The 12,763-nt window shown below is 33.1% G+C and overlaps 1 protein-coding gene across 1 annotated transcript in view; it reads right to left on the bottom strand.

The window, feature by feature from the left end:
- The window catches only part of LOC131842357 (uncharacterized), a 159,625-nt gene that overhangs the window by 27,199 nt on the left and 119,663 nt on the right, over positions 1-12,763 (bottom strand). Inside the window, exon 2 of the mRNA XM_059190897.1 lies at positions 11,800-12,128. Coding sequence (XP_059046880.1) covers positions 11,800-12,128 — 329 coding nt within the window. The remainder of the gene's footprint in view (positions 1-11,799; positions 12,129-12,763) is intronic.

The raw sequence follows: 12,763 nt of genomic DNA, 5'->3' as shown, positions 1-12,763 counted from the left end.
ACTGGCTACTTGCCCCGGCTTCGCACGGGTGTATATATATTATATGAATCTCTTGAATCTCTCTTGACTCTATTTATTAAAAAAACCCGATTCAAAGTCCGTTGCGCAGTTTTAAAGATTTAAACATACATAGGTACGGACAGACAGCGACAGCGACTTTATTTAATGCTCAATTTACACTTAGCTCGAGTGGGCAGGGAAGTGAGCAGCGCGAGAGTGTAAACACGAGTAGAAACACTTCCCATGCCATTGGCGCTGCCACTCGCGCTGCCCGGCGCTCCCTCGATTGTCGGTTTTTCGTGCGCGAGTCAAAGGACTGGCAGCGCGAGTGGCAGCGTGTTTTTACATTCAGCCCTCTCGCTCAGTTGTCGCCCGGCAATATTTCCGGCAGCGCGAGTGGCAGGGGAAGCGGCTGAATGTAAACATAGCATTATTATACTATGTAATGATTCTACGATTTATAAGTACATCAAATAAAATACACAACCATATGGGTATTTGAGGCATTAATACATAAATGTATGTATAATACATATAACATACTAACTACATATACATATATATTCTCTTAAACTCAATTCAAGCGTACCATTCTGAGAGATATCGTATTTCATACTGGTAATTGTCTCGGTGCATTTCGAAATGGCTAATAAAAGACATGGAACCATATCTCAGTGAATATTCACAATAACACCTGCAGTTAGTACGCGCCGATGGTAGCCGCTTAATTAGACAAGGGTTCTATGTGATATTGCGCGTTATTCTACCATTTTATATCTCTCCCGCTGTGAATCAGTCGCCAAGAATAGTGCGTGATACAGACTGTATATTTATTTACATTTTGTAATAGACTAGTTGTGCCCGTGACTTCGTTCGCGTGGTTATCACAAACATTTCATACGACAGCCTCGGTGGTCTAGTGGTTTAGCATATCGCTTTACTACCCGATGCTCGCGGGTTCGATTCCCCGCACGGTACGAATATTTGTATTCATGAGTATGATTGTTTGTATCGGTCCAGCCGTTTCCTATGTATAATATGTATTTATTATACATAGAAAACGACCAGATTTATATCAGTTGTCTAGTACCCATAACACAAGCTCTGCTTAGCTTGGGACTAGATGGCGTTCTGTGAATTGTCCTGAGATATTTATAGTTATTTATATATTTTTTGGGTAACTTGAACCGTTTACGCAGCGGACCCAACGGAAGCCCTCAATTTACGCGTTTTTGAAACTTTTTCACTGATGCTTCGCTTCTATTGGTCGTATATAATATCATATATCATAAAGCCTTCCACGACAAATGGACTATCCAACACAAAAAAAATATTCAATTCGAACCAGTATTTCCTGAGATTAGCGTGTTCAAACAAACAAACTCTTCAGCTTTATAATATTAGTATTTATACGTGAATTTTACACGCGTGTGCAATATCGTTAAGTCGTGATGCAATTTTAGTCTTTAAGACCATATTCACAAAGTACATAATGTGTATATTTATTTACATTTTATAATAGATACGTAGATATTGCATGCATGTGCAATGTAGTGTAACGTGTTAAATTGTGTTGCAATTTTAGACTTTAAAGACATACTAATAAAGTACATGTGTAAATTTAAACATGTGTAACAGGATATTGTTTGAATCCTTGAGGAAGATGTTTACGAAACAAAAATAGGGTTATGTTTCATATAGGTAATATTAAACATGACCCTATTTTCGTTTCGTAACCCTATTTGGTAATTGAAACTATTGTAATAATTGGAATATACTAGCTCAATGTTATTGCTTTATACCTGTTATCTATACATATAAATAAAATTGGAGTATTTTAAATTGGATTTGTAATATAGAAATAACCGTTTTTTACTACATGCGTATGAAAATAATTACGGTACATACACCAAAATAACATTTTCTAAAATTGTTGTCTGGTATCTGTTTATAACGGCTAATCTTTGGAGTGACTGGACCGATTTTGACAGGACTTTTATTGGCAGGTAGCTGATGGAATAACGAATAACGTAGGCTACTTTTATTTTAGAAAAAAATCTTTAATTAACTTTTTTGTGAAATTCCACGCGGACGTAGTCGCAGGTACAGCTAGTGATAAATAATATCAACTGTAGATATCAAGGTGAATGTTTAGGTTTGAGGGATATAGCAGTGAAATTATAGGGTATGGATACATGACACCTTAGTTCTTCGGAATGACAATCCCAAATAGGATAATCAGACGCATTATCAACTGATACCATCATGGTGAACGTTTCAATTGAGGCTGAGGTAAGGCAGAGAAATTACAGGGTATAGACAGATGACACCTTAGACCTCTTTAATGGCAACGCATGAGTGGTATACAGTAGTCACACTATATGTCCCATGGTGCTGTTCATGTGTACGATATCATCACGATTTTTCGTTATGGTCCGCGAGCCCGGAACAGGTCAATGTGACCCTGAGTTGGATATGAAAATTTGAGAGATTCCTGTTCCTCAACCTGCCATCGGAACCGTAGTTGACTTTCAACAGGCTTTCACAATTAGCTTAAACATTTTAGATGTTTTCGGAAATGATTGAAGAAATTTGTCTTTAGCTCGCGGACTATCAGGTGGCCCGCCAGTTTGATTGCCATTACAGTTGTATATAAAAACTTTTAATATATATATATACATATATATATATATATATATATCACAAATAAACAGCTCATTAAAAAAAATATTATCGAGTAGGTGCGACAAAGAATGGTTCTATAAACAGAGCAGTCTGTAGGCACTAAAGTTTGTCTTGCGATCAGTTACGATGTTGTTTCAGTTGTGGACAACTTCGTTTACTGCTAACTAAACAGTTGTGGTACAAGGTCAGGTTAAAATTAACGTTACAACTGTATAGGGAGATGATTTTAACTTTTAATTGCAGTTACTGTTTGTTTTTACAAGCTTATTTATGTAAAAAAAAGGAATGTCATGATCATAGTTTTGTAAGTGTAAATTATTCTTATATTAATAAGTGAAGAAAGAACTTTGTAAAAGAATTATGACGTAACCTTAACTTTGTGAGTGTAGTTATTATTATTTATTAATACGAAAAGCAAAAACTATTTGCCTTTGTTTATGAAAATTGTGCGGAAGAAGGGCGTATGAAATTTCGCAGACTTATAGTTTATATTAAATATTACGTTATCCTTTGGTTTAAATAAAGGAGTGAGAATACGAATATTTCTATATTATAATATTAGTAAAATTATTAAAAAATAATTCTCAATTTTACCAAGAGAAATGATATTATTATGATATAATCCTGTAGGATTGCAGTTATAATGTTTGAGTGTCTAATCTTGAAGAAGAAAGAAACCAAAAAGTTGCAAGATTAACCTATAAGTGGGTAATCCTTATCTATGGGGGGATTGTTAGTAATGTGAACGGATAAGCCTATTACTAGATTACTAGCAATTTATCACGTCAGGTCGACCTCCACGCGGTACCCTATCAAATACATCGTTATAAATCCTGGTTAATTAGTCATAATAGGCTAACTGACCTTACCTCATGTTCATCTTATCATCCTCCATTGGTACACAGTTACATTATCAACAAAATTTCTTAGCATATTCAATTTTTTTTAATTTATTCATTGTTTAAAAAAACAATGTGCAATATAATGAAACTAATTTATTTCCGTATTAGAATTCCTCAAATCATTACCATTTCCCCCTGTTACAATTAAATTGATGAATACACCGCCGTTTCACGTGGCGATTCATTGCGGCGATAAAATGTTCAACTAACAATTCGTTGAGGATGTTAACTCTAACTGAAATGAGTCATTGTTCAGATGCTAAGAGCCGACAGGATCGTAACGTAAATCTGGAAATCGTCAGGTACAAAGATGTAAGTTTATTGTGGAAGAGATAAAATGTTTATTACCATCTTCGCTGTTTAATCTATGATTCACTGCAAGACATTTTATTTTTTTTGGAATAATATTTTTTTTAAAACTACTCTATTGCTGTTGGCCGCAGTGGCCTTTTTTTTCGTTTTTCTTCGTGGAAAGACCACAGACATAGAGTCCGTGCTCTTATTATATTAACCTTTTACAGTTCAATTTGACTTAAATTAATTAAATAAATCAGTAAATATATTTTGGCCAGGCCCCATATAACAAATTTATGGATGTCAATATATTAATATAAAAGTAAAATAATAATAATAAATAACCAAAATTAAGTATAAATTTTGCAGTTGGCCTTTACAGCTTCAGATGGCACCGTTAGGTGTTCGAACCTCGGCGCAGGCTTTACTTTCAACTCTACCTAAAATACGTTGTAATATGCAATTAAAGCAATTCCAATAGATATGTAAATATTTGTGTTGTTCAGAATCGAACCTGTGACTATCGAAAGAATACTTAACCATTTCACTATCAAGGTACCTATGTAGGAATTTGACACACATAATCTATGAATAGATAATTTCTTATTATTTATATGATAAGTATAATTTTTAAGGTTTTCATTCCAGATACTTTACATCAATGGTCAATACTAAACTAAAATCAACTTTAGTAAGGCAATTAATTTGATACTAAAATAAGTTTTATTCTACTCTCAAAGACCAAATCTCATCAAAACGCGAAAGTTTGTGAGTATGGATGTCAAAAAAGTTTCATCAAAATCCATTCAGCAGTTATTCTGTGAAAAAGGAACAAAGATCCATCAATCTATCCATACTCACAAACGTTTGCGTTTATAATGTTAGTAAAATATGTAATAATAATAAATAAATAACTCTGGACAATTAACACAGCACCATCTAGTTCCACGGTAAGCAGAGCTTATGTTATGGGTACTAAACGATTGATATTAATACATTTTTTTAAAATACATATAGAATATATATAGAAAACACCCAGACCGATACAAACAATCATACTCATGAATACAAATGTTTATACCATGCGAGGAATCGAACCGAAGTGTACTAAACACAAAATTTTAAAAATAAGAACATAGAAGCAATTGTAATGAATATCTACTTTACATATAGTGGTCACTCTATTCAATTTTGAATTTAAAATTAATCTGTATTATTGTAAACATGTGTAATATTAATTTGAAAAGAATACGAGCTGAGTTTCTTTTCAGTTCTTCTCATCTCGAAATCATTCCGAACTGACGGTAGATTTGACATATCATAAGAGTCTGTAATAGACCTACATGAATAAAGATATTCTGAATTTGAATTTGAAATAGACAGAAATAACTTGTCTATTCATGCATTAAATCATAAGTACCTACAGTAAATAAATTACAGTAGTTTGACAGGCGACCTATTTGAGTCAATGTGACAAAAACAAACGTGTGTAACTCTGAAAATAGCATCTCTAGTGGACTGCAATTATGCAATCTCTCCATTTTAACTGTTCATCATCGACTGTACCTACGTCCTATTATTTTTGTTACTATTTAGGAGTATTAAGCAGCTACTCATAAGTCCTAAATAGCAACAAAAATAGTAGTAGTGTTGATAAATTAAAAATAAATGAAATGACAGCGTACCTATCCCATTTTCTGTATTCTTTATGGTAACATAATATCGTATTTTATGTTATATATATATACAAAAAAAGTTAAAAAAAAAAAATACAACACTACTCTGTGTTCCTAAACTATATACTCTGTAAGTACTGTACTCTGTGTGTCTCTGGTTAAGTCCACAATAAAACACTAGTAAAACTGTGCATTAATCGTTTAATTATAAAATAATATTAAAAAACCAACAATTTACAATATTATATTGCTATTAAAAATACATAATAAAGTTAATTAAATAATACAGTAAATAACCAAAATCAATATATAAAAAAAAATATATTTATATTGGTATAATTTTTATTTATGTATATAGGTATTTATAAAAAATATATTCATGTGTGTTGCCCATTGCAAGTTCTGTTGAGTTGAAGACAAGATGGCGCTGTGTGAATTGTCCTGAGTTATTATTGTTGTTAGAAATGTATGCTTATAACATTATTTAAGCTTGAGTCGAGAACTATATTAGAATTTAGTAAAAACAACATCAAGATGCTTGATAGTAAAGGAATGTTGAAAATATTATTTTAGTGCAATTTATCTGCGACAGGACTCGGCGACATGAAGAATAGAATAGAATAGAAAATCATTTATTCAAATAAACTTAATTTAAGCACTTTTGAATAGTCATAACAATTTGTTTTTTATCTACCACTCGTTCGGAAAGCTGTCTCATCACAAGAAGAACGAGCAAGAAACTTGTGTGTTGCTCTTTTAAATAATCCTTGTAAGTTTACATTTACAAGTCGAAACGTGTGAATACAAACTACCAACAAGCACTGAAGTGATATGAAAGCACTTATATATAAATATTATAGAACAAAGTGGTCCCAGGTCTGCCTATTTGTATGTTAGCGATAACGACGAATATATTGAATGAATTTCCTTACTTTTTATTACCAATTGAAAAAATGATTTCCCAAGTATATTTAGGTGTATTATTAATTAAATTTTTATGTAAATTAATTAAAAACCTGTGCGAAGTGTAGTGGGTAACTAGTTATATTCTTAAAACAAGCCGTCTCTACATTTCGTTGACTTGAACGGTAACAGCAAATAAAAACAATTTTATTTGAACGTAAACCTATGTATTTGGCGCAGATAGATATGTTTAATTTCGTTTCAGTCAGCACTTTCATTTTATTGTAACATTAACTTTTACTCGATACTTTAGTTGGGGCGGATTTAGATATAGGGGGAAATCATTAATACCTAAATCCGTCGAAAGTGGATGACAGATGAGAGAAACTTACATCTGTGATACTGTTGACAACAATGTCGCTAAGAGTTACGCATTTTGTAATTTAATCTTTATACGTAGAACCGTATTGGATATATAATGTTTATTAATCAATTTTATTATATAAAATATTAATAAATTCTTTAGTTTATTATAGTATGATAATAAAATTAAACTTTACATTTATAATTCAGACGAACGATAACGCCTGATATTTTACAATAGCAATATTTTGAGGGTTTGAAACATTCGGTATAATTCTACGAAGTAGGCGTTCAGTAAGCAACAAGGACAGCATAAAATCACTTATTTACAATTTAACAAGAAAATTCCGTGTTAAAGGCGAGTCTATGTCATGGTGAATGCTACACTTGACATGCCTACATTACATTTCGCTAAGCATCATTATTGTCGTGTCCTTTGCGCTCATTCTGCAAGAAGGAAGACCTTAACAAGGCGACCTATTGTGCCATAGAAGTCAGTAAGTTCTGGTCTAATAATATGTAGATTATATTACTATTATACGAAAAAAGAAGCTAAGCATATTAATATGCAATGCGGCAAAGAGTTAATTAATCCGATCTGTTATCTGTTCTTACATTATATGCAGAGACAGTCAAAAATATACATTGAAAGTTGTGTTTATTATTCTCTATATTAATACATAAAGCAAAAACTTTGTACCGCTGCGGGGACGGCGGAGTATAGAATTTCGCACGTTTATTGATTATATCGAGAACAAGTCCAGAATGCATTTTTTTTTAATTATGCATAAATAATTAAATCCATTAAAAAAAGAGTACACACCATACCATCTATTTGACACAAACACGCATACATACTCTTCTGTTTATTATTAAAGTCTGTATTCAAGTTGAGAATAGTTTAATATTTTTTGCTATAGGCTTTTACGATAAAACCTTCATAATGTTCAAACTTGACGACCTCAATGGTCTAGCAGTTTAACTGCACTGCCTTACTTCCGATGGTCGCGGGTTCGATTCATGTTTGTATCGGTCTGGGTATTTTCTATATATAATATCTACGTATTTAGGAAAAAAATATCTATATATTTGAATCAGGTATTTAGTACCCGTAACACAAGCATTAGCTAGTTTAACTTTGATCTAGATGGCGCTGTGTGAATTGTCCTGAGATTATTGTTATTATTGTAATAATTGTAAATAATTATAATCGAATTTCGACCTCTGAGTCGAGTTTAAAGATACGTCCAGCCGTTTTGTCATTTAACCGTAATACAGCCAGACAATTTTGCATCTATAATATTACGGATAATTTAAAGTTGAATCCAAATGTTTTAACATCAAAGCTAAAAATAATAATAAAATTACATATAATACTAAGTATCATTGTATAAATAATCATCAAGCCGTTTCAGAGATAAACTAACCGCATTATTACATAAAACGTAGTAAAAACACGAATTGTTTTTCTAAAACGCACGTGTTTGAAACTCTTTGTTGGACATAGTGAGTCATTGCCGACCGACGAACTGTGGATAAATGCATTAATATAAATATGCGTATAATTATAATTGTTTATATCTTCGTTATTAGTACCTTCACGACTATATTCAGAGATGGGGGAGTTTAAGGATATATATACATATATAAAATTGGAGTGTCCGTTTGTAATATTGACATAACCGTTTTTAACTACATGCATATGAATATAAATACGGTACATACACCAAAATGACATTTTTTACAATTTTTGTCTGTCTGTTTGTTCCAGCTGAATTCTGAAGATCTCAATTTTGATGGAACCTTTTTTGGGAGGTAGCTGATGTCATAAGGAGTAAATTAGGCTTTTTTCTTTTCTAATTTCAGAAAAATAAACTTAAATTCCACGCGCACGAAATCGCGGGTACAGCTAGTTATGAAATATATTTTGACTCTAATGAAGTGCCAGTTGGTAGTTTGTATTCACTTTAATGTAAATTTAGGTTAAACAGTTATTTAAAAGAGCAACACGCAAGTTTCTCGCTCGTTCTTCTTGATGACACAGAGCAACACGCAAGTTTCTCGCTCGTTCTTCTTGATGACACAGAGCAACACGCAAGTTTCTCGCTCGTTCTTCTTGATGACACAGAGCAAGACGCAAGTTTCTCGCTCGTTCTTCTTGATGACACAGAGCAACATGCAAGTTTCTAATTCGTTCTTCTTGTGATGGCATACCATTTCGAATGAGCGGTAAATTCAAAATATGTCTATTCAAAAGTAAAGTATGACTATTCAAAAGTGCTAAAATGTAAGTTTATTTGAACTAGTGGTCGCTGAATCGTCGATATTCGACCATAATAAACTTTAATTATATGTAAGTTTCAACTTTATTAAGAGTATATTGTCAAATACTGTACTTATATGTGTGTATTCAAATACATAGTACATGCATAGTGTTTTTTTTATTGATTTAATGTTTGTATAATTAAAATAAAAAAAATATATTGTACTTATTGTAACAATTGCTATAGATAAGATGAGCATGAGGTCAGGTCAGTTAGCCATCGTGACATATTCATCGTGAATTTATCATGATGGTTTCCAAGGGGAACCGCCTTTAGGTCAATAGCAATGGGGTCATCAGTCGACATTACTAAACATCACCTTCCTCCAAGTTAGTTCTGATTATAAAAAAAAGACACTAATAAGTTATTTAGTGTGTGACCCAATTGCTAACTATGTGTCGTGTTTTTTTTTACCACAGATACTAGTTCCCCTTACCACTACTATTAGTGAGTGCGTAGCGGTTTCTATATTGATTCGGCATGCCTCTTACTTGTTATTGTGTAACTATTTATTTTAAATAACATCTATTCAAAAGAGCAACACACAAGTTTCTTGCTCATTCTTCTTGTGATGAATTTGCTTTCCGAATGAGTAGTAGAAAAAAAAATATGACTATTCAAAAGTGTTAATATCGAGTTTATTTGAATAAAGATTATTTCTATTTCTATATGTAATTCACTCCCATACTGATACCATCCCTTGGTAGGTGTACTCAGGTGATAAAAAAAAACAATATGTTAACCATATTGTTTTTTTTTTAATTGTGTGTAAATTATTAATAAATATCGCAAAATTTATTATAACAATATACCTATTTACTTTGCAATATAATCACAAAGGTACGTTGGCCTACAACCGCAAAGCAAACCACAATCAATTAATTATTTCACGCGTATTGCGTGTCAATTTAATTAATTTACATCATCTTTTCATATTATACTACAGACTTATTACAATACTAGTTAGTATTGTTATAAAACGTAATAAATCTGTTACTGGGTCCGCGTGGAATTAAATAAAAATACTAAAATAAAAGTAGCCTAAGTTACTCTCTATAACTGACAGAAAAAAATTATTATTTTTGTGTCAATTTAATTAATTTAATGTATAACCTTCATAATTATATAACAGATTTACATTACTAGCTGTTAGCTGCGGCTTCGCTCACGAGGACTTAAAATAAATATATTTCTAAAATAAAAGTAGCCCAAGTTACTCCTTATAACATTAGCTATCTGCGAAAGAAAGTCCCGTCAAAATCGGTCCAGCCATTTCAGAGATTAGCCTGAACAAACAGATAGACAGACAGACAGAGAAAATATGTAACTTTCTGTTGGAAATCATTTAGTTTTTTTTAAGCCGCTCGATCCAGCCGTTACATTTTTTTTATGTAATTACAATATATTCTTTTATATGCATTTACTGAAAAGGAAACGTTTCAATTTTATTTATGTGGGAATGAGGATTCGCGAATAACAGGATGATTATTTTATAGAACTCCTTTTATTTAAATTACAAAAAAAAACATTTACTATGATACATGAAACGACCTAACTATATGGCAGTCTACGAGGAAGAGAGCGATGCCCATCCTCTTTTTCCATTCATTCCTTTCTCCATCCATTCACTCTTTCGTTTCTATCCATTTGCTCCTCTGTTTCCATTCATTCATACTCATTCGTTCCCATTCGTTCATACCGCCAAGTTTCAAATCCTACATTTATTTATATAGATTATTTTATACAAGTGTGTTTGTTGTTTACATTTTGTACTTCGCAGAATCTTTAAAAAGTTCTTTATTAAAATAGAATGTGCGTTTTAATAATTCTTATCAGTGTAATGCTATTATTCTAGTTTTAGAAACAAAGTTGTTATCTGTTTTAAGATGGTCTCAAAGAATAGGTTTATATATCTTCCTACATTTTTGTATATCTTGCTTGCAATCTTAAACTGAGAAGTGGAACTCAGACGTTACGGGGAAAAAGGCGATTATTAGTAATATGGATAACCCCATTGGTAGCAATAAACCATGTCAGGTTGAAATCCATGATGGATATTCCCTGAAAACTCATGGTGAATTTACCACGTTGGAGTAACTGACCTGACCTCATGCTCATCTTATCATCCTCCACTGGTGACTCGTCAGCGTAAACCATTTGCACTAGCGATTTACGCTAGCATTATTAAATTTAAATTAGGGAGAATAGAGTGACTACCAGCATATGCCATTGCATTGTAGTAACCAGAAGAGTAGCACAAGTAGCACCCATTCACGAGTATGACGGAGTTGCCAGTATAAACACAATGTTTACATAAAACTAACAATCTCAATATAACTAAGTTTCACCATCGTACCACCCGCCAGAAACTAAAATAACATTCTGATCATCTGGATGAATGGTGGTCTTCCACAGTGCGGTTTTCTAGAAACTTTTTGCCACGCACAACCACATTGTGGAATCAACTTCCAGCAATGATATTTCCGAACGGAAACGATAACGATATTAAAATGTTCAAGAAAAGTGCTTATTCCTTTTTAAAAGGCCGACAACGCCCTGGTGTTACGGGTGCTCATGCGCGGCGGTGATCACTTACCATCAGGTGAGCCGCATAGCGTCCCCTGTGCTATAAAAAAATCTTGTTTCACTTACCTCATCTGTATCAGATGTCACACCGTCAGCCACGTCCGTTCCTCCCTTGTCCCTCCAATGCTTCTCACTCGACACAGAAAACGTAAATCTGCTATCTCGCCGCGGACTCAACAAGAGGCCGGCAGGAGTCCTAGGGCTTCCGTACGTGAAGATCTCCAAGTTGGTAGTGGAGAATGGATCGTTCCCGTTGTCGGTTCTGGGACAGACGAATACATCGTCTTCCAGGTCAGTGTCGAAGGTCAGCGTGAGTGGAGGTGAGGATGCTGAGCGCCTACTGTGAGCTATAGAGGTTGTTGGCCTTTCGACGTCCGATTCGGAGTATGGGCGATCTGAAAAGAAAAAGGAATACAGTTGAGTTTCGTGCCAGTTCTTCTCATTTGAATCCGTAAACTGAACTATACGGAAGGTAGGGAAAAATCTTATTAATATTATATAAGCGAAAGTTTGTGAGTCTGGATGGATGTGTGTTACTCTTTCACGCAAAAACTACTGAACGGATTTTTAATGAAATTTTACAGTAATATGGCTATACAAATCAGAATAATAGACACAGCTAGTATTAATACAAAAATTTGTAATACATAAGTGGACGAAATGTCCTAAATGATTAAACAGCTTTAGCCACGCAACTTTGTCTGCATCACACTTACTTGAAATTCATGGTTATATGTCGCCCAAATTTAATATCTTTTTAAATTATAGCCTAAATTTTATTCTGATGTATAAGCTATATTACTGTAAAGTTTCATCAGAATCCGTTCAATAGTTATTGCTTGAAAGAGTAAGAAACAGCCATCCATACTTACTTGAGACCTCGGTGGTCTAATGGTTTAGCACACCGCTTTACTTCCGATGGTCGCGTGTTCGATTCCTCGCGCGGTGCAAACATTTGTATTCATGAGTATTTTCTATGTATATTATGTATGTATTTACAAGAAGCTATTTTTTAAATTATAGCCAATGT

The sequence above is a fragment of the Achroia grisella genome, unplaced genomic scaffold, assembly GCF_030625045.1.
Source record: "Achroia grisella isolate CSIRO2021 unplaced genomic scaffold, CSIRO_AGI_Agris_v1 utg2167, whole genome shotgun sequence".
In the NCBI taxonomy this organism is placed as follows: Eukaryota; Metazoa; Arthropoda; class Insecta; order Lepidoptera; family Pyralidae; genus Achroia; species Achroia grisella.
This window is presented reverse-complemented; position numbering and strand designations above follow the sequence as displayed.